The sequence below is a fragment of the Lichenostomus cassidix genome, chromosome 7, assembly GCF_008360975.1.
Source record: "Lichenostomus cassidix isolate B80296 chromosome 7, HeHo_3.0, whole genome shotgun sequence".
Taxonomy (NCBI): domain Eukaryota; kingdom Metazoa; phylum Chordata; class Aves; order Passeriformes; family Meliphagidae; genus Lichenostomus; species Lichenostomus cassidix.
This window is the reverse complement of record NC_139488.1, coordinates 4,072,732-4,100,034: the sequence shown is the minus strand read 5'-3', so window position 1 is coordinate 4,100,034 and position 27,303 is coordinate 4,072,732. Positions and strand designations below refer to the sequence as shown.

The window sequence follows — 27,303 nt, the reverse complement described above, 5'->3', positions numbered from 1 at the left end:
GGCAGTGGTAAGCCTGCCCCCAAGCCCCTGCCCCACCTTCAGGGTGGTATCAAACTGCTGAACTCTCAGACAGTTCAACCAGCACCTCGAGCCTTTGAGTCATGGGCTGCACTGAGCTGTGCAGTTGTGGCTTTCAGGCTCTGTGGAGTACAACAAGGGGTGTCCCCCTCTCTCCACAGCATCCTTGCAGGAAAGGGAGTTACCCCACCCACTTACGGGCTGCTCTGGCCATGCACCCACCCCACCCTCTGGAGATCTCCCCTGAAAGCTAGTAACAGAACCATATCCCTTTTATCTCACCTCCCATCTGTGGTTCTGTGGAGTTCCCCCGTCCTGCAGTCCAGGATCACTGCTCAGCAGCCCCTGTAGTGCTGGCAAAGGTGTAAAGCATGATCTTTCTCTTGAGCTGAGAACTGTAGGTTTCAGGAGTCCTTCTTGTCCCATCTGGGTTGCCACAAAGCTGTTGATTTTTTGCTGGTCTTAGAATGATGAGCTAGACGTGGTTAAAGAGATAAAAGAGTTTAACCTCAATTTTTAGTAGGATCCTATGGGGCACAACTCATCAAGGTGGAAAACACCAAAATTCACACCCATTAAAATGCGTATACAATTTTTATGGATATTGCAAATTAGCATATCTGACTAGAATCCCCATTAAGAACCTTAATAAATGAATTAATGTTGTTCCACTCTAAAGAATTCCCTCCAAATGAGGCTTGAGCCCAGTTTACAAAGTATGTTCCAGAGAGAAGGTTTCAACCAAGGTTGAAACCAGGAGGTCATGATAGCACAGGGCTCTCTGACCACCTACTGAGGATGTTTGGTCTTTCTGCCTAGCAGAAGCCCAAAAGTAAGTCAGAATATCACGCTACAAAAATTACAAGCATGTAAGATAATAGTACAGAGGATACAGAGGATATATAAAAGGTATAAAAAATATATAAAAGGTTGTATAAAAAAGAAAAGGCAAAAAGCATCAGGCATCAGCCCTTCCTGTTGCTGCCTCACTCTCCCCACGGATGCTCTGGTACAAAAAGCAGGGAGCCTCTGGAGTCCATAAGAAATTGTGGCCATGATATTAAGAGATTTTTCCTGTTATAGTTAAGGGAAATTAACTTGTATTGGCTGTTTTCACCCAACTGGTTTTTCCATTGAAAATCATATCAAGTCCAGAGTAAAAAGCACACCAAGCAGCAACTTCCAGGTTAATTTGGTCAACTCTCATTGCAGCAGTTGCAATAAACCCTTTGCATCCAGATTTCCTGCATTTAATGAGAATTGTTTGTAAATCTATTCAGTCTCCTGCTTTCAGTCAGTGCCATCTCCCATCTCTCATATATTGGCCCTCTCCAGAAATTGTTTTCCATGTCTGAAGGTGGTTCCTCCATGTCCAGTGTGACAGAGTGGAGCTACTCAGGGCAGACACAGCACCCTTTGGGTGTCATGAGACAAATAATTTGTCTAAGGCTGTATGGATTTGTTTCTCCACACTGAGGATGCTGGGAATACGACCACTGTTACCGAAACTGTGGGAAAAACAAAAAACCTTCAACAATATTTTAGTGTTAGAGAATCAAGGCATGACTTTATTCTGGACAGAATATTGTTCTTGCCAGGATGTGCCACAGAAATAATTTCATCCACACATAGCCTGGGTGTGCAGAGAAAATCATCCCATGACACAGGAATTTTACTGGGCTTTTCCCAAATATCATACAGTCAAAATCCCTAGAAATGTATTGGTTCAGTGTTCATTGCATCTAAGGTGCATAGTTCTTAGTATTTGTTTTCCTATTGGATCTGGATTTCTTCACCTCTGATGCTAATTAGGTCATCCTTCTTATCTCTCTTTTCCCAGACCAGGTGTCTCTGACCATGCCAGGGGGGAAGTTAGGAGTTGATGTTCTGTTATTGGCCACTCATGATCCTTGTCTTTTGTGCTACTCCCAGTCTGTTGAGATGTTCATCAAACCCAACCTGGAGGAACAATGACCTGGAAAGAAACTTAAATTTCCTTTTCCCAAGGTTCCCCCTGAGCCTCCTTTTCTCCAGAAACACTCCCAGTTCCCACAGCTCAGGATTCTTATTAGCCCCTTCCCCAGGTCCCTTGCACCTCCCTGCACATGGCTGCCCCCAGATTTGTGACTTTTCCCCCAAATCCAGCATTCCCACTGTCTCCTTGCTCACGTGTGAGCAGAGAGTGACTTTTGTCTCGCCCTGCCTTGAACCCAGCAAAGTTCAACTCACCCACAATCCCTGGCTGGGATAACCCAGGATAACCAGGCCAATGGAGGGGAACCTTTGGCAAGTCCACAATCAGTGAGGTACTGATTAACTTCACCCATCCCAGGATTGCTTTTGCACCTCTCCTCACACTGAAGGTTTGGATGGAAAATTCATCCTGCAGCAGGAAGGAGGGGAAGGCAGGATATTTCCCTGACAGCTCTCTCCTTACCCCACTTCTGCAAACAGCTGTGGTGCCATTAAAAAACATGTAAATTAACTTTGTTTTGGTGAGAAAATCCTGTTTGCTAAACTGGTCAGATTCCCAATAACCAGTTCTAAGTTTGCTTTCGATAAATTTGAACATATTTGTATGTTCATGTTTATTATTATTATGGTTTTTCTTTCCAGTTTATAAGAGAAGATTCAGAAAGTATTTTAGTCACTTTTACCTCAGAGCTTCTCGCCCCTACTCTGGAGCTCAAATATTGTGTTTTCTGAAAGAAAACTGCTGTCTACCATTTTCTTAGTAGTTTCTCTACACAGAAAAATAATTACAGACATTGGTAAAATGGGAAAAATAAATAAGGCTGTTATGAGGAAAGCAATATGCAGTTAGTTTTGGTGTATTGACCATTGTACAAAGGGAGATAACACAAGTCGTGTGATTGAGGAATGCAGGCTGCATGGCTCTAAATATCCTGGCTGCATTATTTTTAATTTTGGCATCAACAGCAGTGCTGTGAGGCTGATGGATCTTGGGAAATCATGTCTGTGCTGAACCTGCTCCTTTGCTGAGTCAGGTATGAAACCTGAGGCTCCTGTGGTTCTTAAAACAAACTTAGTGCTTTTCTTATTCTTGGTGGGGAGGAGTTTTCAGCTACCTGAGGGTCATCTCCCAGGCTGGGAAACAAATCTGTAAAGCAAGAACCTGGGCTTCAGCTGCCAGGGCAGCCTCTCTCAGTGCCTCTTCTTGGTGTCCCTCCCACTGAGGAGATTCCTACTAAGTCAGAAGAGACACCTGAGCCTTGTCCTGAGGGTCTCCTGCTCTGTCCCTGGAGGAATCATCAGAGGATCTGTGTCTCCAACACACAGAGGCTGTTTTCACTTGTTACATTTGTGGGGTTGGAGTTGTTCACACAAGGTTTGCCTTGCTGGGTTCTGACCAAGGTGTAACACAAGATAACACAAAGATGAGGAGGGATGTGAGTAGCAGGTTCAGGAGCTGGTTGAACCCCAGAGGAACTCCAGTGACTCAGCATTGAAAGGGTCACCCAATCTGGCTTTCCAATTCAGGAGAGAAAAGGGAAAAAAACAAACTACCCACAATGCAAGGCTGTGAATCATTAACTACAGGATTATCACAGCTCACTACGCAATAAATACCTTCAGTCACCTTCCAAATCATCTTTGAGCTACAACCTGCAGGAGAAGTCTCTTCCACAGCTGCTACTCTGCCCACAGCAACATGGCTGTGAGGCTTTGCTGTGCCTGCATTTCCATCCTCCTCCTCCTGCCCAGCCTCTCAGATGGAGGGAAGCTCCTGGTGGTGCCCATGGTTGGGAGTCACTGGCTGAGCATGCAGGAGGTGGTGGAGAAGCTGAGTGAGAGAGGACATGAGGTGGTGGTGGTCGTTCCCGAGGTGAGCTGGCAGATGGAGACAAAAAAGCATGCCTACAAGGTGGTAACTTACCCGGTGACACAGAGTCTGGAAGAGCTGGATAGAGCCTTTCAGGAATACCTGGCTGCACACCTGAAGGAGCAGCCTTTCCCCCTGAACGTCCTGGCAATGCACAGGAGCACAGCGAACGTTATCAGCACCTTCTATGGGCAGTGCAAGGACCTGTTCCGCAGCCAGGAGACCCTCAGGTTTCTCAATGAAAGCAACTTTGATGCCATCCTGACAGACCCAGCCTTCATGTGTGGGGCCACTGTTGCCAATTATTTCTCCCTTCCCTCTGTGTTCTTCATGAGGGCTTTTGGTTGCAACCTGCACTTTGCAGCTCCACAGTGCCCAAGCCCTCTGTCCTACATCCCGAGACTCTACACCAAGAACTCTGACCACATGACCTTTTTTGAGAGAGTGGAAAATGCCCTGATGTCCATCCTGGAGCTTGACTACTGTAATGATTACTATGCAGAAGCACTGAAGTTTTCTTCTGAAATTCTTCAGAGGGATGTATCCCTCATGGACCTTGTGAATTCTGCTTCTATTTGGCTCCTGAGGTTTGACTTTGTGTTTGAGTATGTCAGGCCAGTGATGCCCAACATGGTCTTTGTTGGGGGGATCAACTGTGCTAAGAGGAAGCCCCTGCCTAAGGTAATGTTCCTTTACCTCCAAATTACATGGTTTCCAATGAAAATTGATTGTGTTGTTTCAGAAAGTTTATCACTATTGATTTCTTTTACATTTCTGTTAATGATTTAATTCAGCCAGGATTCGGCCGTTGTTTTCCACAGGCTGACCTCAAATTACCTTGATAGTTCTTTGTCTGAATTCATGAGGATTTTCTGACAAACCCAACACAAAAGGGATTTCATCTACCAAATGGAAATTACTGTCCTCAGTGAAATGTGTATTATTCACCATTCAGATCCACTTTTGATTTAATATTACTGGAACCTGAGACATATTTCTTTTATCTGATCAAAAACCCAAGAGTCATCTTTTGTTTTTAACTCCAGGCTCATCAGCATCAGTATATTCACATTAGCTGTATTTTCATGACTGGTGATTTCCATACCGGCTGTGTGTGTTAAGTTAGTCCTGTTTGTGGGGATGAAACATAAATATCATATTGAAATGGCAAGAAATAATCTTACAATAGTGGATTTGGCAAAAGACACTTGAATGAAGAACTCACATAAGTTTGCATATCTCTTCCTTGACTTTTGCTTTTACCAGAATTCTTCTGCTGGGTTTTAAAAGCTAATTTAGAAATCTTAATCTATTTTGATAGTGACCATGTGATCTCTAAAATGATAACACTGGACATTTCTTTCCAGGCACAAAGCAGGACACAACTGTCTTTCCTAGGAAATTGCTCCCTCACTTCTGAATTGTGGTCACACAATGTCTGCACAATATGTTTGGGCTGAATTCGTGGGTTTTTCTCTCTTCTTTCCTGGACAGGCTTTTGAAGTGTTCCCTAAACTTGATAACTAAGGCAAAGAATAATAAACTAGAATATTAAAAGAATATTATAACTAAGGCATTCTCTCACTTTAGGCTCATGAGAGTAGCACTAGAGTGAGATTTAAGAGGCATATTCTAGCCACTTGCACAACATAAGTCGTTAACTCTTTCGTATCTTGAAGGTCTCAGAGATGCAAACAGTTTTAACTTTGCTACAAGGGCAGAAACACCCTGCCCTCTTTTTATCACAGCTAGCTCCTGTCTTCACACTCCAGTTAGGTGAAAATTACATGCTCCAGATCTGGAAAAATTAGTGTATTTCTCCTTTCTTCAGTCTCCTTTTCTAGCTACATTTTCTACAGACAGCAGAGCAATTTCTCCTATTTCACTTTCAATAGTGCACAGCAGCAGAGTGTAAACAAGTGCAAAGTGAGTCACAGGGGAGAAAAGAAATCCACCTATTCACACACACACTGGAAAGCCCCAGGTTGGTCATTCCTGTTCAGAAACATAATCCTCTGGGAAGAATAAATTGTTCTCCAAAGCCCATTGAACCCATCGCTCAACAAGTGCGTAAAGACAATAGATTACTGGGAGAGGGAGAGAGAGCAAGAGATTCAAAATGCAGATTCTTTTCTCAGATGAGGAATTCACAGGCCTTTCTGTTGCACCACTTCCATAGTTTTCCACAGGAATTGGAATGGGGCACTGTGGTGTCATTGCAGATAAGAGATCCTTTCTGCTCTATCAATGTGGTCCTGTGGAGGAGCTGCTCTGAGCTGAAGGAGCTCATGCTTGTGCACAGCTGTCCCTACCTGTCTTATCGAGCTCAGAATTCAATCCCAAGTTCTGTCAGGATCATCTCAGATGTTATGGGAGATCCACAAGGCTGTGCCAGGGGGAACATAAATTGCATTTACACCTTGACCAAGCTGCCTCAGGGTGATTTCCTGTTGTCCTGCACTTTGCATGGGCATCTGTCTCATTAGCAATTTCACATTCATCAAAAGACAGAGAAATCCCAAGCTGCCAACTCCTAAAGGGTCTGGGAGTTTAGCACAAGGCTTGCAGGAATCAGAGCCAATATCTTGACTCCAAATGTACCTGAAGGCTGATGGTGACATTGCAAAAAGAGCTCAAGTGAGCCCTGAGACACTCTGATGGCAATCTAATCTTTAGCCAAAGTTAATGCAAATTTGCTTTTTTTGCCCAGCTCAGAAAACCAAAATTAGTATGATTTGATCAAAGCAAAGTTCCAGAATTTAAGCTACAGCTACCTTGCAAAGTTCTCCCTGTTTTTTTCTAACCTAAACCTCCCAGTACTTATTTGAAAAACTGGATAACAGAAAACATTAAACAAACAAATTTAACAGATGTGTTAAGTAGTTACTCAAGTAAAGAAAAAGTGCAACTGAATAAACAGCCTTGTCCCTCCAGCACAACAATTAAGGGCACAGGTCCTGTTTTAAAACCCTCCAGCCAGAGCCAGCAGCATCTGGGAAGCTCTGATAAAGAGACGTTTCTAACTGGTCCTTTCAAAGATGTAATTAAAATGTATCAACCGGAAAGTGCTGCTCTATCCAAGCTGCTCATCTCTCTGTCCCCTTCTGTTTCTTCTCGTTCCCTGCATCTCCCATGTTTTACAGAAGAGATATTGAAGGAAAATGTAAAACACAGTTCTTTCAACAAAAATCCCCTCATATCACAGGCAGCTCCTGCCTCAGATTCCCTTTCTGCAAGAACTTTGTCTTCTGGTTAAATTAAAGCAGCTTCTCTAATGTGTGTACAAGATTTGATAGAGGTCTGTGCACAAAAACCTAGACAGGTTGTAAGAGTATTAGATTTAGAAATAGCAAATAAATTGATATTTTCCCTACAAAAGTTAGGGCTAGGAAATCTTCCAATTAAAGTTACCTGAACAGCCTGCAGTGTCACCTTTCTGTTAGGATACATTAATTTCAGGATCACATCTTCTCATTTTCACAAGGTTTAAATTTATGGCTTAGAAAACAGCTACCCTGGAAATCATCTGTGTTCTATGATGTGCTTCTTGCTCTCACAAAAGTTTAGGTTCCTTTCCAACTCATGTAATTGCTTTCATGAGTTGCTTTTCCTCTAAAGTTAGTGTATCTCCACAGCGTGAAAGACCTAAGGGGAAATCGGGCAGGATCCTGCCAGCAACCACCAACCTGCATTTGCCAGACACCACTTAGCACTCAAAAAAACCTGGTTTAATTATACAAGGATTCGTCCATGGATAAGCCCGATCCATCATCCAGAAACCTGGGAAATCAATTTGCATAGAATCATAGGCTGGTTTGCGTTGGAAGGCACCTTAAAGCTCATCTATTTCCACCCCCTGCCACGGGCAGAGACACCTTCCACTATCTCAGGTTGCTCCAAGCCCCATCCAACCTGGCCTCGGACACTTCCAGGGATCCAGGGGCAGCCACAGCTTCTCTGGGCATCACCCCCACACTCTTGGAGTTGAGCAACCTTTTCCCGCTTGCAGGACCCAGAGCCTAATTGGGTCAACAATCTCACCTCACAGCAGGGAAACAAATCCAGTAGATGAAACCAACGCTTCCAGGCCGCCACAGCACATACCTGGCTTTTTTGCTGTAGTTTTAGTGGCACTGAGGTATCTGTTCGCTACTCTCTTTCCTTAGTGCCACTCACTGCTACTCAGAAATCCATGCCTCATAGCCAGTTCCACTCACAGGTAAACCTTTTGAGAAAGTTTTAATACCTTTTGGAGCTGAAGCAGTCATAAGGTGAGGGGCCCAAACCCTGCAGAGCTGCTCCATCACTTTCTGCAAGCTTAAAGAGACACCCTGGAATAACCCACACAAGTTTTATCACTTCTGAGAGGAAAACAAATCTGCAATCCTGCCTCACCCAAGCCTTGATGTCCTTTGGTATCCAGTGGAGAAAGCTTTCCTCCAAGCAAGCACCTGGCTGTCAGCTTCAGAGCCCTCACTCCATCAGATCCTTGTTTGCATATAAAACAGGAGCAGGTAATGAGCACCACACCTTTCAGAGCTGATAGGGCTCCAGGTGCCCTTTGCTACTCATAATGAAAAACAAACACATATAAACTAATCTGTTACTTTGAAAAATGAGCCTGGCTATTAATTTTCTCAATAATAATTACCCAGATTAGATTTGCCCTCAGCTGATCCCGTGCTAATCTAAGAACTTTGTCCTGTTTTTGTCTGTCCTCCCTTTATCTCTAATTTCTCTTGCCCTTCCTGTTGCTGCCTCACTCTTCCCACAGTTTTTGCTCTGATGCTCTGGTACAAAAAGCAGGGAGCCTCTGGAGTTCATAAGAAATTGTGGCCATCCTATCAAGGGACTTTTTCTGTTACAGTCAAGGGAAATTAACTTGTATTGGCTGTTTTCACCCAACTGGTTTTGCTACTGAAAATCATATCATGTCCAGAGTAAAAAACATGCCAACTTCCAAAGCAGTTTCCAAGTTCATTTGGTCAGCTCTTGTCACAGCAGTTGCAATAAACCCTTTGCATCCAGCTTTCCAGCATTTAATGAGAATTATTAATGAGAACAAAAAACTGTTCAGTCTCCTGCTTTCAGTCTGTGCCACCTCCCACCTCTCATATATTGGCCCTCTCCAGAAATTGTTTTTCCATATCTAAAGGTGATTCCCACAACTCCAACTGCCAAATTCTGGCTAATTTAATCAAGAGAGGATTTCACTTCTCATCAAAATTGGGCTTCTCAGAAGGGAATGTGGGACAGGGAAGGCAAGTTTGGAGCTCATGGCTGAAGAGGTCCAGGAGACTCCTGGATGTGGTTGCTCACATTAAATGTGTCTGAGAAAGGAGGAGAGCTCAGCAGCCTGGTTTGCTTGCAGAGGTTTTCCATGTGTGTGTGCCGTCAGGGGGATTAGTGGAAGGTGTCACACCTTCTCCTGGATTTTCTCTTGCTCACAATATATAAAAAGGATTTTCAAGACAGCAACCAAAGACCAAGGCTCATTCTTTGCATCCCGGTGGTGTTGGCTTCCTTACCCTTTGTTTGCCCTGAACCCATCAATCAGTTCATTATTTTTTTGGTGTAGTGCCATGAGGAAAAAAGCCAATCAGGATTGTTCTCCTGAGATTTGGGATTGCGTGGTACACCCTGGTGGCAGTGACACACCCATAAGAAGTGCAGGTTTGGCTGCTTCCAGGAGCTGGGAATTTAACATCAGCCTCCTGTCTTCAGGAATGGTGTTGCATCCATTCTGTTGGCTGTATTTTTATTATTTTCTTGCTGACTATTTACCAGGTCAATAGTATTAACCACAATTATTGTTACAACATGACACCATTGCTCTTAGTGTCATGTCCTGACAGACTTCCAAGCTTAAATATTAACAGAAAGTACGAATGTTTTTCTAAGGACTTTACTTCCCTTTCCTTCCACAAACATATGCAATATCACAGGCTAATCCCAGCAATATTGGGAAGTTAAACATTTATTTCACTAGTCAATAAGTTCCCTGCTTAGTTTGCGTGGACCATCACATAAAGGACTGCGTGGATCCCTCTGGAGCAGAGCTCTCTGGTTCACTCCTACCGAAATGGCTCTTTTTTACCGAGGTGCATGGATATTTCTCCTCCTGACATCATCTTTAATCCTGGCTGAAGGTGGAAAGATCCTGGTGGTTCCTCAGGATGGAAGTCACTGGCTCAGCATGCGCCCAGTAGTGGAGAAACTGCAGCAAAAAGGACACGAAGTTGTTGTGGTTGTGCCCTCAACAAGTCTGTATATGAAGTCAAAGGAGCCTCAGAATTACACCGTGAAAGCGTATCCAATACCTTACACAGATGAGTATTTGGGTGAAATGCTCAAGACCTTTGTTAATGCTCATTTTATTGAACAATCTGTTCTGAATGTTGTTCTTACCTCATATCAAAGCACGATAGAAATCAGCTCGGTCTTTTTCACCAACTGTAAGAGCCTTCTGCAGAACGAGGAGGTGATGCAGTACTTGAAGGAGAGCAAATTCGATGTGGTTTTCACGGATCCCATCCTGATGTGTGGGCCCTTGGTGGCTGAGTATCTTTCTGTTCCTTCTGTCTACTTCCTGCGGGGCTTTCCTTGTGGAATGGATTCTGCTGCTACCCAGTGTCCAAGCCCTCTTTCCTATGTCCCTAGATTATTCTTGGATAATTCAGACAGCATGACATTTTCCCAACGGGTGAAGAACATGCTGGTTGATCTGCTAGAGCTCTTTTACTGTAAGCCTCTATATGATCCATTTGAAGAACTTGCGTATGAGATTTTCAAAAAGAAAGTGACAGTGACAGAACTCCTCAGCCGTGGATCCTTCTGGCTGATGAGATACGATTTTGTCTTTGAGTTCCCGAGACCAGTGATGCCAAACATGGCTTTTATCGGAGGGATTAACTGTGCTCAGAAGAAAAAACTGTCTCAGGTACAAGATTTTATTTGGTTTTTATATTGAAAAGGCAAAAATATAAATGTCTTATAGAATGGAAGAATGGTTTGGGTTGGAAGGTACATTAAAGATTATCTCATTCTAATCCCCTGCTGTCCTGGGCAAGGCATGTCACTCACATCCTTACATCAAATCCTGACTGACAACAGCTTGGTGTTTAAAGATAAAAATGCTGCATGATGCAGAAGTGTTATTTCCCAATATCCAGCATTAAGATTATATCATATCCTGGCAAACATAAAGCCTTATCAGGCTTAATTACAATTTAAGTGATGTGTGGCTTTAATGCAAATTATAAGCTCTTTTGTTGAAGTGAAGAATTTTGGTGTCCTCCTTTCCCAGCTTTCAGGAACTGTCCATAGTTCCATATATCCCTTCTCCTTTCATCCACATGGAAGGTTATAGGACTGAAGATTCTACCTGTTTTCCATCACAGCCATCTACCAAGTTGATTCCTTTCCATCTGCCTTTATCATCAAGGTGTCAATATCTAAACCCCAAAAGATCCTCTTTAAATTCCATCCTCCTCTTCTTTTGTAGGTTATTGAATTAGGTTTTAAGCTTTTCTGGGTATGGATATCTCCTGTAAATTTCCATTTGGGCTTTTGTGTAACAACCTTCCAGTGTTCGTTTGGCAGCCTTGTCTGAATTTTTGGCCTGTTTTCTGTGCATCTCCTTCTTCTGAGCTCTTTAAAAATTCCCATTAAGTTAATCCATGTTATAAACTACCAGTATGGGAACAGTGTGGATGATGGAGCTGCTTCTCCTTTTGGAGGGCAGGTTCTCAGCAAAGTCTGAGATTCCCCACCAGGCTTTGGAAGGAACATGCGGAAACTGCATGGGAAAGAAAGCTCCAGCAAAGATGTAGTGCCCAGAATGCCCTGGAGAAGGAAATTGTTTCCCATATTCACCTACTTTCAAACTTTTATGAGAGTTTATCACCAGCATTAAATCCCCAGCAGTTTATAACCAAGAGAGATCTGGATCCACAGGGTTGAGGTCATGAACTGACCCCTCATTGGCCATGAACAACTCATGAATTTGTTGAAGGCGTTGGTTTTTTTATCTGGGGTACAACGGTGAACTGCTCTTTTGCAACTTCATTTTATACCTGTTAGGATAAGGAGTTAGGTGAAAGTTATATGGAGAGATGAGGAAAGATTTGCTGTTGGCTGCTTATCTTTGAAAAAATGCAAGTTCGCATAAAGAGAAATGAATTTTTCTCAGGGATTCCAACTGCTTTTGGTTGTTTAACAGGTACTGTAACACTGATTTCTCATATTCATCTTATATAGTATACGTTATGTTTCCCCATACAACTTGCATCAGTTTCATTAGAAAAGCAAATGCTTTTAAAAATGCTAAATTACGTCAGTCTGTCATAACTCTGTCAGCCTTAAGTAGCACTGATGGAAAAATGTTGTTTCAGTGTTCTCTTCATAGGCACAGTCCTCCCATGCGGGGTCAGCAGCATTTCTGCCCACCCACTCTGTGGGTGCATCTTTTTCACAGATTTTCCCTGGATTTTGTCATCAGACCTTGGGAGTGGTGGGCTGGTGGCAAGAAAACTGGGGTCCTGCTGTGGGGAGAAGGTGGCATTGAGCCAATAGTCTTAGCCTGGCGTGTGTGAAGGGGACACACCTTAGCTCACACAAAGCCACCTTTGAAGTATGAACCTGCTCTGAGCCTTTCATAATCATTTCTTGATACCTGTGCCCTTGTTGCGTGTCAAGATGTGAGGACCAGAACTGGGAGAGGAGTCAAAAGGGCAGAGGTGCAGGTGAGTCAAAAGGGAAGAGGTGGAGCACAGCTACAAAAGCTGGCAACCACCCCAGCCTCTGCTGTGCTTGGGTTCCTCTCTGTACAACCCACACCATGCTGGTGGCACTGCTTCTCCCCTTCCTGTGCCTCCTGAGCCCGGCCACCGCCGGGAAGGTGCTGGTGTTCCCCATGGAGGGCAGCCACTGGCTCAGCATGAAGAAAGTACTGGCTGAGCTGAACAAGAGAGGGCATGAAATAGTGGTCATTGCACCAGACAACAAAATGCTGATCGATTCCTCGGATTTTTATGAAATGAAAACTTACCCTGTGCCATTCACGAAGGAGGATATGGAAGAACACATACGCTCCAGTAGTGCAAGAGCTTTCAGCCAAGAGCCTTTCCTAGTGAGATTCTGGAAGCTTTTGGAGATTACCGGAAGAGTGGGACCATGTTTCATGCTTCCTGCAAGTCCTTGCTGTACAACCAGGAGATACTGAAGTACATTGAAGAGAATCACTTTGATGTGGTGTTCACAGATCCTCTGTCACCCTGTGGGCAGATCATTGCCCTGCACTTCTCCATCCCGAGTGTTTTCTTCCTGCGGATGGTTCCGTGTGCCCAGACCCTCCATCCTACATCCCACGGATGTTCTCTGTTTACACAGACCACATGACCTTCTCCGAGAGGGTGAAGAACTTCCTGATTGCCCTTTCCGAGTCTTTCAGCTGCAATATTGCCTTTACTCCGTTTGAAGAGCTGGCTTCGGAGTTCCTCCAGAAGCCGGTGACAATGACAGACCTTTTAAGTCATGGATCCGTCTGGCTGAAGAGAGTTGACTTTGTCTTTGAGTATCCCATGCCTGTCATGCCCAACATGGTTTTCATTGGAGGCATCCACTGTGGACAGAAGAAGCAGTTATCTCAGGTCAGTGGCTGGCTGGGAAAGGTAGTGGCAGTCACACACCTGCGTGATCCAAAGTGAGGTGTTTGATAGGGATGTATGTTACCTCTCTCTTGGAGACAGATCATTTACAAGGGCTTGGAGTGATGGGGCAAGGGGAATGGCTTTAAGCTGCCAGAGGACAGGATTAGGTGGGATATTGGGAAGCTGTTCTTCCCTGTGAGGGTCCTGAGGCCCTGGCAAGGGTCTGGCAAATGGGGGCTTTGTTTGGTGAGGGCATCATGTGCTATCTGTGTTTAATTCCAGCTGAAATCAGGTACACAAATCTTCAGGCGGGAATTAATGCCAAAACGGGCTGGTGAATTATAACAGCTCTACTAATAATTCATTGCCTCACGTAAAAGGCAGGAGAATGTTTCTTCATGACCATTAGCTGCTTATTTACTCAGAAAAATAACTCCCTAGGTCATATGCAAGAACATAATCTCTTTTATGTACCAGCAGTTTTTGACTCAAAGGCTCATATTTTGTGGTGAAGGTTTTGGGCTAACAGCTTCCATGACAAACACCTGAATTCTCAGCTGCATTTTTAGGAGACATCCAGCATGGATAGGGAAATGTTGATGGGTGGTGGCTTGGGAATCTGTGGTCTAAAAACCTCTTGATTAGGTTGGTGGTGCTCAAGTTGTACATTAGCTTCTTGCTGCCTGTGCTGTCAGTGGAACAGTCTCACGTGAATCCAGGGATTAAGTGGATGAGGAAATACAGGATTAGGGAACTCTTCTCAGCAATGATGAATCTGTAGTTAGTGTCATCCTGCTGTCTCAGCAATAAATCACTTGGTTTCCTAAAAAGGATAAAGTTTTATCTTTGTGAACATTACTTAAAAATCAACAAACTTTTCTTTCTTCTCCCGAACTTTGGTCACTTGCCAGCCTTCCCAAAGCCCTTGGGAATGGATTCTTCCTGCCTAGCACCACTCTTAGTCTTTCGTCAAATTCACAGGCTTCTGTGAACATGAATGAGTGAAGCTTCACAAGCAAAGAGATTTGCTTTTTACATCTTCCCCAGAACCAACCTTCCGTGCCCTCGGGCTTTGCTTTACTCCTCGAACTTCCCTGATTCCAGCATTGAGCTGTTTGTTCCTGTTGGTCTGCTTTTTCACAAAAGTTTCTTCCAAATTGTTATCAAGCCCCTTTTACCAGGGTAGTGCTTTTCCCATTAGAGCTGTTTAACGGCTCGTCAGGGACAAAGCCAGGCAGATCCTCTGGGAAAGCAGGAAGACATCCTGCCTGCAGGCAAAGCCATGGAGCAGCTCCAGCTTAGAATCAAACTCTTCTCTGAAGGAAAGGCTCCCTCTCTTCTTGTTTTCAGAGGCTAAAAAGCATAATCCAGCAGCAATATTTATTGCAGAAATGTTGATTCTTCACTCCTGATTTAGTCCCATTGTTCTTGGAAGGAGAAAATGATGGAGAGAGATAGGTCAGGATGAGAACAAGAAGTGTCATGTGTGACAGTAGTGATTCAGTGCTCTTTCTTCATGGATGCAAATTCCTCTGCTGCAGCAGTGGATTAAATTCGTACCCGGTGGTGTTCCTGGCTCTAGTGCTGAGCTGTAAGTAAATCCCAGAGCCTCCTCCTGCGGGTTCACACAGGTATTGTGCTGTATAGTGGCAGAATTTTATAATTTTAAACATAAACTCGCCAAGCATTTCAGAACAGCTGTAAAATACTTCTCAAAAAGAAGGATAGAAATAAAGCATTTTAATACCTGCTTTCAGCAAGCCTGGTTACTTCCAAGTGCCAGCACTATTCTTGGGGTTTTATTTTGGCAAAGCCTGATTTTATTTTCAATCTCACCGCAATCAACACAGATTGAAGCAGAAGGGAGCCTCACTTACCAAGCCCAGTTCTGTCCAACCCAAATTCTTTTGTCACTTACATGGTTCATCAATGCCTTGAATGGTCGCCTTTGCTGGAAAAGCTGGGTCGTTAAGGGAGAATGTGGGAACCTGGCAGGGTACTGTGGCTGTATTTAAAACCTGCTAGCTTGGGGCAGACGAGCAGAGTCTGGATTTCTAGGAACATGGCTCCTGTGAGTAAATACAGCTCCTCAGCTTCCGCGGGGGTTCTGCTTTTCCTGTCCCTGTTGTGCTCAGCCGGTGGTGGGAAGCTCCTGGTGGTGCCTATGGATGAGAATCACTGGCTCAGCCTACACTTGCTGCTGGTGGCCCTCAGCCAGAAAGGCCACCAAATTGTCACCGTGGCACCAGAAGTGAACTCGAGCATGGAGGCATCCGAGTATCACACCCTCAAAAGGTATCCAGTGCCCTTATAGAGGGAAGAGCTGAGAGCACGGGTGTGCTCCTTCGGGAATGCTCTTTTTGAAAGAAAAGAATTTCCTGACAGAGTGATTGATGTCGTCAAAAAAGTCCACTTCATCTCCATTCTCTACACCACCTCCTGCGTCTCTCTGCTGCGCAACAAGGATCTGATGCAGTATCTCCAAAGCAGTAAATTCGATGCTGTTCTCACAGATCCTCTCATACCATGTGGACAGATTCTGGCACTGCATCTCTCTGTCCCGTCTGTTTTCTCTCTCCGAGGATTATTTCTCTGCAGTTTGGATTTGCAGGTTGCTCAGTTCTCAGCCTTCCCTTCCTATGTCCCAAGAACATTAATAGACAACTCAGACCACACGACTTTTATCCAGTATGTGGAAAACTCAGTTCTCAAGTACATAGATTCCTTTTTTTGCAGTTTGGCCTATTTGCCATTTCATTTTCTGGCTTCAAATGTTCTTCATAGATCAGTAAAAGTGAAGGAGCTCTTAAGCCATGGATCCATCTGGCTTGAAAGAATGGATTTGGGTTTTGAGTATCCCATGCCAGCGATGCCCAACATATTTTTTATTGAAGGTATAAACTGCGGAAAGAAAAAGCCATTATCACAGGTCAGCGATTACCATGGTAAAATATATGAATGTTTAATGCTGTTTGCAAATGCTCTGTGTGTCTGTAATTGTGTACATGAATTGGTTTTACTGTCACAATTGATTTTTAACTACAGTGAATCTTTTTGGCTTATAGACCCACCTTTTCATAATTTAGAAATGAAGCATCATAAGGCACCAAGTGGTAGATAATGCTCTGGTTGCTCTGGCAGCATCTGCATCTGCAAGAGCTTTGTGCTGCCTTCCCAAAAGTTTCTCTACAAAGGGTGTGCCTAGAGCGGCAGTAGTTTGATAATTGCCCTTAAAAATATTCTGGTGTAGGCTATCAACCTCCACTCTAAATGATTCTGTTGTCAAAATTACCTCTGTGCAATAATTTTCATAATCAGGGCCTGTCTGCAAATCTTGTCTGTGCATTAATGTTGTTTGCTTTCATGGCCCAGGGGCAAAACTCTTCCCAGACTGATCTAAAATGGTATTTCTGAGTTGCTAATTCAGTTTTAGCTGCAGCTGGCAAAAACTATGCCCATGTCTTTCCTCTGTCCAGCCCCTACTTCATCCTTTCAAAAAGAGGCCTTGCAGGGAAATGAACTTTGCTAGCCAATTTTCCATTTTCCTCACAATGTCACGATATAAAACTGATGAAGAATGCAGACCATTTCCCATGTGAAACGTTAATATTTTTTCTAATCTTTCACAAATCGAAACTGATGTGGACTGGCAGGAGGGGAAGAATTACCTTGTACTGAAAGTTCTTGCTTGGAAAATTAATGATGTGTTAATTAGCTCTTTTGAGCAGATCATTTGTTCAAGGATCCCTCATTTCCTTAAATAATACAATGTGTTTTAGGGGGATCTGTTCCGTGATCTTCCCAGGCACAGAGATTAGGCTGACAGGTTGGTAGTTCCCAGAAGATTCCTTTCTATCCTTTTTAAAGATAGGTGCAATGTTTCCCTTTTCCCATTCACCTGTGACTTCACCTGCCAGGACTTCTCAAATACCATGGAGAGTTCCTTGGCAACTCCATCAACCAATTCCCCCAGGACTCAGGGATACATGTCATGGGGCCCCATGTGTTTGAGTCACCAGGTGCCCTCATGTTTGGATTCCTCAAGTGGTCACCAAGATCTTCTCTTACAGTGGGTGGAATTTTGCTCCCCCAGCCCTGTCTTGCTGTCCATTCACTCAAAGGGTGTGGGAAGAGAGGTTGCCAGTGAAACGAGAGGCAAGAAAAGTTCTTGAGTCCCTCAGCCTTCACCTTGTTCATTGTCACGAGTTTCCCAGTCTTGCTTACCAGGATGGGTACACTTCCTTTGACCTTCCTGTTCTGGCTAACAGCCCAGGTAGCCCTTCTTGTTATTTTCACCTCTTGCCAAGTTCAGCTCCAGCTGCACCATGACCTTCCTGACCCTGCCCCTACATAATCAGACAGTGTTCCTCGAAACCCAGTGTTCCTCCAATACAACGATGGGGGGTGTATTCCAGGGTAGCTCCTGCCCTGATTAGGGTCTGCCAAATTGGATGAGCTTTACCAGCTTGTTTGCTGTATGTGTATACATTTACCAAAAAGCAAATCAGTCTAAAGATCATCCATAAAAACAAGGGCCCAGATCGCTTAAATACACAAAGCTGGGGAACTTCTGTGGTGGCGCTCCCCTGATCCCTGCAGGAATGGCTCCAGGGCTCAGTGCTTCTCCTCGAGTTGTGCTTCTGCTCCTGTCCCTGCTGGGTCTGGCAGCTGCTGGGAAGCTCCTGGTGGTGCCTGTGGATGGGAGTCACTGGCTCAGCATGCAGGAAGTGCTGGAAAGCCTTGGGCAGAAGGGACATGAGGTGGTTGTCTTGGCACCTGAAGTCACTATGCGCATCAAACCATCGAAGACTTTTGTGATGAAAATGCACTCAGTTCCATACACACAGGAAGAGATGGAGAAAGAACTCCAGGCATTCTTCCATTTTTCATTTGAACAAGGATCTTTTTTGGAAAGATTTCTTAAAGCATACCAAGGTATTAAAAGAATCGCTAACTTTGGGGTCTCCAGCTGTGAACATCTCCTGCAAAACAAGGAGCTCAACAGGTAGCTTGAGGAGAACAAGTTTGATGCCATCCTTACAGACCATGTCCTACTCTGTGGGGCAATCCTGGCGAAGCACCTTTCACTTCCTTCTGTGTATTTCTCACGAGGAATCCCATGTGGTTTACACTTTGATGCCACTCAGTGTCCCAAGCCACCTTCCTATGTCCCCAGGGGATTTACACAGCTTACAGACCGCATGAGCTTTTTCCAGAGGGTGAAGAACCTACTCCATGACATCCCCGATCTTTTTCTCTGTGATTTTGTCTTTCAACCCTACTCAAAACTGGCTTCAGAGTTCCTTCAGCAGGACGTGACTGTGCAGGATCTCTTACGCCAAGCTTCAGTTTGGCTCCTGAGGTCAGATTTTGTTTCAGAGTACCCAAGGCCTTTGATGCCCAACACCATTCCAATTGGAGGAGTAAACTGTGCTCACAAGGAGCTGCCTCAGGTGGGTCTGGTTTTAATTTCTGCTTTAATTGGTTTCTGTGTTCACGAGTGTGGAATTTTTTAATGCAAAAGGAATCGAGTTCTTTCTTTCGGGGGAGTGAGGTGAATACTCATAAAAGGAACGATTTTTCTCGCACTTTCTTCTTGACTTTCCACTTATTGTGTAGGCATCTGTGCCATCTGGCTTTTAAATGGTACTCAGTGGAAGGGAAACACAAGATCTGGGACACTAAAAGGGCTGCTTGGTGTGGCTGATGCATCCTGCAGAAATCTGGCATCATCCTTCCTTCTGTTCCATCTTATCAGTCTAGAATTCCTCTTAAGGAGCTTTTCCACATCTGCTGTGGGGTTTGGGTCTCCTAGACATCAGTTTTCCAAGAGAGAGGGAGAAGGACAGACTTTCCTTGGGGGAAAGGAGAATCTCTATTGGTCTGAATGGTGATATGCACGTGACAGATCTCCTACATGTGCCACATCTCCTGAACATGCAGAAGCTCCAGCCAGAGGGAAGGAATCCAAAGTGCAGTCCCTGAGCAACCTCTGCCTCCTTCTTGGGGCACTTTGGACTGTTCCTCTGATAGAGATAGATGGGAGTTATCTGGTGATTCTGTGGACGTGGCAGGAGTTCCATTCTTGTTCTGCATCCTTTTATCATATCAGGGATTAAACATTTACCACACGGCACATTAAAGAAGGAGCCACAGTTGGGCTGTGGCACAGACTGAAATTGCAGAGCAGGTACTGGTGCTCCTGAGCTGCCAGGGCTTTCCTTCCTTGGAGGCACTCCCCTGATCCCTGCAGGAATGGCTCCAGGGCTCAGTGCTTCTCCTCGAGTTGTGCTTCTGCTCCTGTCCCTGCTGGGTCTGGCAGCTGCTGGGAGGCTCCTGGTGGTGCCTGTGGATGGGAGTCACTGGCTCAGCATGCGGGAAGTGCTGGATAAGCTCAGGCAGAAGGGATACGAGGCGGTTGTGGTGGCACCTGAAGTCTCTTTGCACATCAAACCATCCAAGAATTTTGTGATGAAAATGTACTCGGTCCCCTATAGACAGGAAGAGATGGAGAATGATTTCAAGGCATTTTTTCATGTTGTATTTGAACAAGGATCTTTTTTGGAAAGATTTCTTAAAGTGTACGAACGTAGAAAAGAGTTGCTAACTTTGGGGTCTCTAGCTGTGAACTGCTCCTGCAAAACAAAGAGCTCATCAGGTACCTTGAAGAGAACAAGTTTGATGCCATCCTTACAGACCCTTTTATACCCTGTGGGGCAATCTTGGCAGAGCATCTTTCCCTTCCTTCCATTAATTTCTTACGAGGAATCCCGTGTGGGATAGATTTTGATGCAACTCAGTGTCCCAACCCCATTTCCTATGTCCCCAGGATGTTTACAGGCAATACAGACTGCATGACCTTTCTCCAGCGGATGAAGAATCTGCTCTTTGATATCCCAAACATTTTTCTCTGTGATTTTGCCTTTCAACCTTACACAAAACTGGCTTCAGACTTCCTTCAGCAGGAGTTGACTGTGCTGGATCTCTTACAGAAGGGATCCCTGTGGCTCCTGAGGTTAGACTTTGTACTAGACTATCCAAGACCCTTGATGCCCAACATCATAACAATTGGAGGACTACACTGTGGTCACAAGGAGCTGACTCAGGAGGGTCTGATTTTAACTATTTTCCTGACTTTCAACTTCCTGTGTAGGCAGCTGCTCCTTCTGGCTTTTAAAGGGTGCTCAGTGGAAGGGAAACTCCACAGTGTTCTAGTGAGGCTCTGTGATGGGATGTTCATTCTGCCAGTCAAAGTGACCAACACCTGCCTGGAGCAGGTCTGGTTTGACACATCCAGCACAGCTTAACTGGCACTGAGGGTTTGGGTGCAGCCTTGGTGATGATGCCAATCTTTGGGTCCCTGGGATGCAGAGTTCCTCCTGGAGAGCCTTCCGTGCTGCTCTGGGGAGAGCCTGGAGAGTTGGGTGAGTTCTATTGGTACCCTGGCTTTCTCTTCAGTGCCGTTCCTTAGGATTTGTGTGCTGTGGCCTGGGATCACGAAGCCCAATGTGTGGCAATTCCAGTAATTTCCAAGTGCAGAAGTGGCTGTGACACCTTACAGACATCCCCCTGCACACTGGGATTGGCCAGCTGAGCATTCACACAACTCCACCACTGCTGGGCACCATTGGTGCTTTGTCAGTGACAGAAAAACAAATCCAGAATTAGGCCCTGTACTGTTCTGTGGAAATTCTCCCTCAAGGAATGCTCATAAGTCTCTGCTGAAAACTCCCAGCTGACAAAGCCAGCTCTTGCATACCCTGAGGTAGGTGTGGGACGCTGGAAGTGCTGCTTGGTGTGGGTGATGTTTCCTGCAGAAACCTGGCATCATCCTTCCTTCTTTTCAGTCTTCCCAGTCTGAAACTGTCTTGAGGAGCTTTTCCACAGCTGCTGTGGCATCCGGGTCTCCTAGAGATGAGTTTTCCAAGAGAGAGGGAGATGGGACAGGCGTTCCCAAGGGAAAACGAGAACCTCTACTGGTCTGAATGGAAATGTGCATGTGACACATCTCTTACATGTGATACATCTCCTGAACATGCAGAATATCGAGTCAGAGGGAATGAATCCAAAGTGCAATCCAGAGTCATATCTGCCTCTTTGGACTGTTCCTCTGATAGAGATAGATGGGAGTTATCTGGTGATTCTATAGAATTGGCAGGAGTTACATGCTTGTTCTGCATCCTTTTATCATATCAGGGATTAAACATTACCACACGGCACATTAAAGAAGGAGCCACAGTTGGGCTGTGGCACAGACTGAAATTGCAGAGCAGGTACTGGTGCTCCTGAGCTGCCAGGGGTTTCCTTCCTTGGAGGCACTCAGCTGATCCCTGCAGGAATGGCTCCAGGACTCAGTGCTTCTCCTCGAGTTGTGCTTCTGCTCCTGTCCCTGCTGGGTCTGGCAGCTGCTGGGAGACTCCTGGTGGTGCCTGTGGATGGGAGTCACTGGCTCAGCATGCGGGAAGTGCTGGATATCCTCAGGCAGAAGGGACACGAAGTGGTCGTGGTGGCACCTGAAGTCTCTTTGCACATCAAACCATCCAAGAATTTTGTGATGAAAATGTACTCAGTCCCCTATACAAAGGAAGAGATGGAGAAAGACTTCAAGGCATTTTTTCATGTTGCTTTTGAACAAGGATCTTTTTTGGAAAGATTTCCTAAAGTATTTGAAGGTATAAAAAGAATCCATAAAGTTGAGTTCTCCAGCTGTGAACATCTCCTGAAAAACAAAGAGCTCATCAAGTACCTTGAAGAGAACAAGTTTGATGCCATCCTTACAGACCCTTTTGTACCCTGTGGGGCAATCTTGGCGGAGCATCTTTCCCTTCCTTCCATTAATTTCTTACGAGGAATCCCATGTGGGATAGATTTTGATGCCACTCAGTGTCCCAGGCCACCTTCCTATGTCCCCAGGGTATTTACAGACAATACAGATCGCATGACCTTTCTCCAGAGGGTGAAGAATCTGCTCTTTGACATCCCAGACAGTTTCCTCTGTGATTTTGTTTTTGAAGCCTTCTCAAAACTGGCTTCAGACTTCCTTCAGCGAGAGGTGACTGTGCTGGATCTCCTAAGCAAGAGCTCTATTTGGCTGCAGAGGTTAGACTTTGTACTAGACTATCCCAGACCCTTGATGCCCAACATCATTCCAATTGGAGGAGTAAACTGTGCTCACAAGGAGCTGACTCAGGTGGGACTGGTTTTAATTTTTGCTCTGATGCCTTTCTGTGTTCATAAGGGTGGAATTCTGTGTAGTTTTAGGAACTGAGTTCCTGTTTCTGGTGAGAGATCTGAATACTCATGCAAGGAACTGTTTCTTTCTCACTTTTTTCCTGACTTTCCACTTCCTGTGTAGGCACCTGTGCCATCTGGCTTTTAAATCATGTTCGGGTGAAGGGAAACATGAGTCTTCTAATGAGGCTCTGTGATGGGATATTGATTCTGCCAGTCAAAGTGACCAACCCCTGATGCCTTGAGCAGGTCTGGTTTGATACATCCAGCACAGCTTGACAGGCACTAAAGGTTTGGGTGCAGCCTTGGTGATGATGCCAATCTTTGGGTCCCTGGGATGCTGACAACAGCCCTGTGCAGAGTTCCTCCTGGAGAGCCTCCTGTGCTGCTCCAGGGGAGAGCCTGGAGAGTTGGGTGAGTTCTATTGGTGCCCTGGCTTTCTCTTCAGAGCGGTTCCTTAGGATTTGTGTGCTGTGGCCTGGGATCATGAAGCCCAATGTGGCAATTCCAGGCATTTCCAAGTGCAGAGGTGGCTGTGACACCTTACAGACAACCCCATGCACACTGGGATTGGCCAGCTGAGCATTCACACAACTCCACCACTGCTGGGCACCATTGGTGCTTTGTCAGTGACAAAAAAACAAAGCCAGAATTAGGCCCTGAATTGTTGTGTGGAAATTCTCCCTCAAGGAGTGCTCATAAGTCTCTGCTCATAAACTCGGCATCATCCTTCCTTCTTTTCAATCTTCTCAGTCTGAAACCATCTTAAAGAGCTGATCCACTTCTGCTGTGGGGTCTGGGTCTTATCTCATCTAGGAGGTGAGTTTTCCAAGAGAGAAGGAGAGGGGATATTTCTTGCCTGGGCGAAAGGGGAAGCCTCTGCTGGGCTGAATGGTTATGTGCATGTGACATGTCTCCTACATGTGATACATCTCAGGAGGTGCAGGCAGAGGGTAGGAATCCAAAGTGCAGTCCCAGAGCCAGCCCTGCTTCCTCCCCGGGGCACTCCTTAGTGTTTCTCTAATACAGACAGATGGGAGTTACCTGGTGATTCTACCACACCCTCCTATTGACTTGGCAGCAATTTCTTGCTTGTTTCAAAAACTCTTGTGACATCAGGGATTAAACATTTACCACCCACCTCATTAAAGAAGGAGCCACAGTTGGGCTGTGGCACAGATTGGAAGGGCACAGTGTGTGCCAGTCCTCCGTGCGCCAGTGCTGCCAGGGCTTTCCTTCCTTGGAGGCACTCCCCTGATCCCTGCAGGAATGGCTCCAGGGCTCAGTGCTTCTCCTCGAGTTGTGCTTCTGCTCCTGTCCCTGCTGGGTCTGGCAGCTGCTGGGAAGCTCCTGGTGGTGCCAGCAGATGGGAGTCACTGGCTCAGCATGCGGGAAGTGCTGGAAAGCCTCGGGCAGAAGGGACATGAGGTGGTTGTGGTGGCACCTGAAGTGACTTTGCACGTCAAACCATCGAAGAATTTTGTGATGAAAATGTACTCAGTTCCCTACACACAGGAAGAGTTGGACAAGGAAATTCAGGCATTTCTTCATGTTTCATTTGCAGAAGGATGGATTTTTAAAAGACTTTTAAAAATGTACAAAGGTATGAAAAATCTCACTGATTTTTGGGTCACGAACTGTGAGCAGCTGCTGCAAAACAAGGAGCTCATCAGGTACCTTGAGGAGAGCAAGTTTGATGCCATCCTTACAGACCCTGTAGCAACTTGTGGGCTGATCCTAGCAGAGCATCTTTCACTTCCTTCCGTGTATTTCTTACGAGGAGTCCCGTGTGGGATAGATTTAGATGCCAGGCTGTGTCCCAATCCTCCATCCTATGTCCCCAGGGTATTTACAGACAATACTGACAACATGAGCTTTCTTCAGCGAGTGAAGAATCTGCTCTTTGAAATCCCATTTATTTTTCTTTGTGATTTTGCCTTTCAACCCTACTCAAAACTGGCTTCAGAGTTCCTTCAGCAGGAGGTGACTCTGCTGGATCTCTTACGCAAGGGCTCTGTTTGGCTTTTGAGGCTGGAATTTGTTTTAGAGTATCCAAGGCCTTTGATGCCTAACATCATTCCAATTGGAGGATTAAACTGTGCTCACAAGGAGCTGACTCAGGTGGGTCACACTCTGTTTTTACTTTGTGCTCTGATGGATTTCTGTGTTCATGAGGGTGGAATTCTGTGTTGGGTTACGAACTGAGTTCCCATTTCTGGTAAGTGAGGTGAATATTCATGAAAGGAGCTGTTTCTTTCTCACTTTCTTCCTGACTTTTCACTTTCTGTGTAGGCACCTGTGCCATCTGGCTTTTAAATCATGTTCAGGTGAAGGGAAAAAACAGCCTTCAAGTGAGGCTCTGTGATGGGAAGATCATTCTGCCAGTCAAAGTGACCAACCCCTGATGCCTTGAGCTGGTCTGATCTGACACATCCAGCACAGTTTAACTGGCACTGAGGATTTGGGTGCAGCCTTGGTAATGATGCCAATCTTTGGGTCCCTGGGATGCAGAATTCCTCCTGGAGAGCCTTCCGTGCTGCTCTGGGGAGAGCCTGGAGAGTTGGGTGAGTTCTGTTGGTGCCCTGGGTTTCTCTTCAGTGCTGTTCCTTAGGATTTGTGTGCTGTGGCCTGGGATCATGAAGCCCAATGTGTGGCAATTCCAGTAATTTCCAAGTGCAGAGGTGGCTGTGACACCTTACAGACAACCCCATGCACACTGGGATTGGCCAGCTGAGCATTCACACAACTCCACCACTGCTGGGCACCATTGGTGCTTTGTCAGTGACAGAAAAACAAAGCCAGAATCAGGCCTTGAATTGTTCTGTGGAAATTCTCCCTCAAGGAGTGCTCATAAGTCTTTGCTGAAATCTCCCATCTCACAAGGCCAGCTCTTGCATACCCTGAGGTAGGTGTGGGACGCTGGAAGTGCTGCTTGGTGTTGGTGATGTTTCCTGCAGAAACCTGGCATCATCCTTCCTTCTTTTCAGTCTTCCCAGTCTGAAACTGTCTTGAGGAGCTTTTCCACAGCTGCTGTGGGGTCTGGGTCTCCTAGAGATGAGTTTTCCAAGAGAGAGGGAGAGGGGACAGGCATTCCGTGGGGAAAAGGAGAAGCCTCTGCTGGTCTGAATGGTGATGTGCATGTGTCAGAACTCCTATATGTGCCACATCTCCTGAACATGCAGAAGGTCTAGCCAGACGGAAGGAATCTAAAGTGCAGTCCCTGAGCAACCTCTGCCTCCTTCTTGGGGCACTTTGGACTGTTCCTCTGATAGAGATAGATGGGAGTTATCTGGTGATTCTATAGAATTGGCAGGAGTTCCATGCTTGTTCTGCATCCTTTTATCATATCAAGGATTACACATTTACCACCCAGCACATTAAAGAAGGATCCAAACCTGGGCTGTGGCACAGATTGCTTAAAAGCACGAAGTGCACTCTGGTCCTCCTGAGCTGCCAGGGCTTTCCTTCCTTGGAGGCACTCAGCTGATCCCTGCAGGAATGGCTCCAGGACTCAGTGCTTCTCCTCGAGTTGTGCTTCTGCTCCTGTCCCTGCTGGGTCTGGCAGCTGCTGGGAGGCTCCTGGTGGTGCCTGTGGATGGGAGTCACTGGCTCAGCATGCGGGAAGTGCTGGATATCCTCAGGCAGAAGGGACATGAGGTGGTCGTGGTGGCACCTGAAGTCTCTTTGCATATCAAACCATCCAAGAACTTTGTGATGAAAATGTACTCAGTCCCCTATACAAAGGAAGAGATGGAGAACAACTTCAAGGAGTTTTTACAAGCTTCATTTGATGAAGGATCTTTTTTGGAAAGATTTTTTAAAATACTTGAAGGTATGAAAAGATTCGGTGAGATGTCAACTGCCAGCTGTCAACAGCTGCTGCAAAACAGGGAGCTCATGAGCTATCTGGAGGAGACCAAGTTTGATGCCATCCTTACAGACCCTGTAGTACCTTGTGGATTGATCCTGGCAGAGCATCTTTCACTTCCTTCCGTCTATTTCCTACGAGGAGTCCCGTGTGGGTTAGATTTTGAAGCCACTCAGTGTCCCTATCCACCTTCCTATGTCCCCAGGGCATTTTCACAACTTACAGACCACATGAGCTTTTTCCAGAGGGTGAAGAATCTACTCTTTGACACTCAGAACTTCTTCCTCTGTGATTTTGCCTTTGACCCATTCTCAAAACTGGCTTCAGATTTCCTGAAGCGGGAGGTGACTGTGCTGGATCTCCTACGCAAGGGCTCTGTTTGGCTCTTGAGATTAGAATTTGTGCTAGACTATCCAAGACCCTTGATGCCCAACATCATTCCAATTGGAGGAGTACACTGTGGTCACAAGAAGCTGACTCAGGTGGGTCACACTTGTTTTCAATTGATGCTCTGATGGTCTTCTGTGTTTACTATTTTGGAATTCCATGTTGCGATATGAATCACGTTTCTCTTTTGGCTGAATTAGCTGTATATTCATGAAAGAAACTTTTCCTTCACTTCCTTTGTGACTTTGCACTTCCTGTGTAGGCAGCTGTTCCTTCTGGCTTTTAAATCATGCACAGTTGAAGGG

At 45.4% G+C, this 27,303-nt stretch overlaps 2 protein-coding genes and 6 pseudogenes across 5 annotated transcripts in view; all 8 read left to right on the top strand.

Annotated features, from left to right (window-relative positions):
* The window catches only part of LOC146434345 (UDP-glucuronosyltransferase 1A6-like), a 75,668-nt gene that overhangs the window by 27,655 nt on the left and 20,710 nt on the right, over positions 1-27,303 (top strand). Inside the window, exon 1 of one of the 4 annotated variants that reach the window (XM_085065851.1) lies at positions 3,619-4,543. The exons of the other annotated variants lie outside the window; for them this stretch is intronic. Within the exon in view, the coding sequence (XP_084921977.1) occupies positions 3,692-4,543 (852 nt within the window). The 5' untranslated portion in view covers positions 3,619-3,691. Of the gene's footprint in view, positions 1-3,618; positions 4,544-27,303 lie in introns of those variants that run through there. 4 annotated transcript variants of the gene reach the window in all.
* On the top strand, positions 9,447-12,092 carry LOC146434355 (UDP-glucuronosyltransferase 1A6-like). Its single transcript, XM_085065624.1, has 2 exons — positions 9,447-10,802; positions 12,084-12,092. The coding sequence occupies exons 1-2, from the start codon at positions 9,945-9,947 to the stop codon at positions 12,090-12,092; spliced, it is 867 nt and encodes a 288-aa protein (XP_084921750.1). The 5' UTR covers positions 9,447-9,944.
* LOC146434354 (UDP-glucuronosyltransferase 1-2-like) lies at positions 11,188-15,826 on the top strand (annotated as a pseudogene).
* LOC146434353 (UDP-glucuronosyltransferase 1A1 pseudogene) lies at positions 17,996-19,155 on the top strand (annotated as a pseudogene).
* LOC146434352 (UDP-glucuronosyltransferase 1A1 pseudogene) lies at positions 18,972-21,568 on the top strand (annotated as a pseudogene).
* LOC146434351 (UDP-glucuronosyltransferase 1A1 pseudogene) lies at positions 21,744-22,891 on the top strand (annotated as a pseudogene).
* Positions 23,004-25,148, top strand: LOC146434350 (UDP-glucuronosyltransferase 1A4 pseudogene; annotated as a pseudogene).
* On the top strand, positions 24,873-27,126 carry LOC146434349 (UDP-glucuronosyltransferase 1A1 pseudogene; annotated as a pseudogene).

Coding starts and splice junctions, on each gene's coding strand:
- LOC146434355 (XM_085065624.1), top strand. CDS start 9,945: ATGGCTCTTTTTTACCGAGGTGCATGGATATTTCTCCTCCTGACATCA.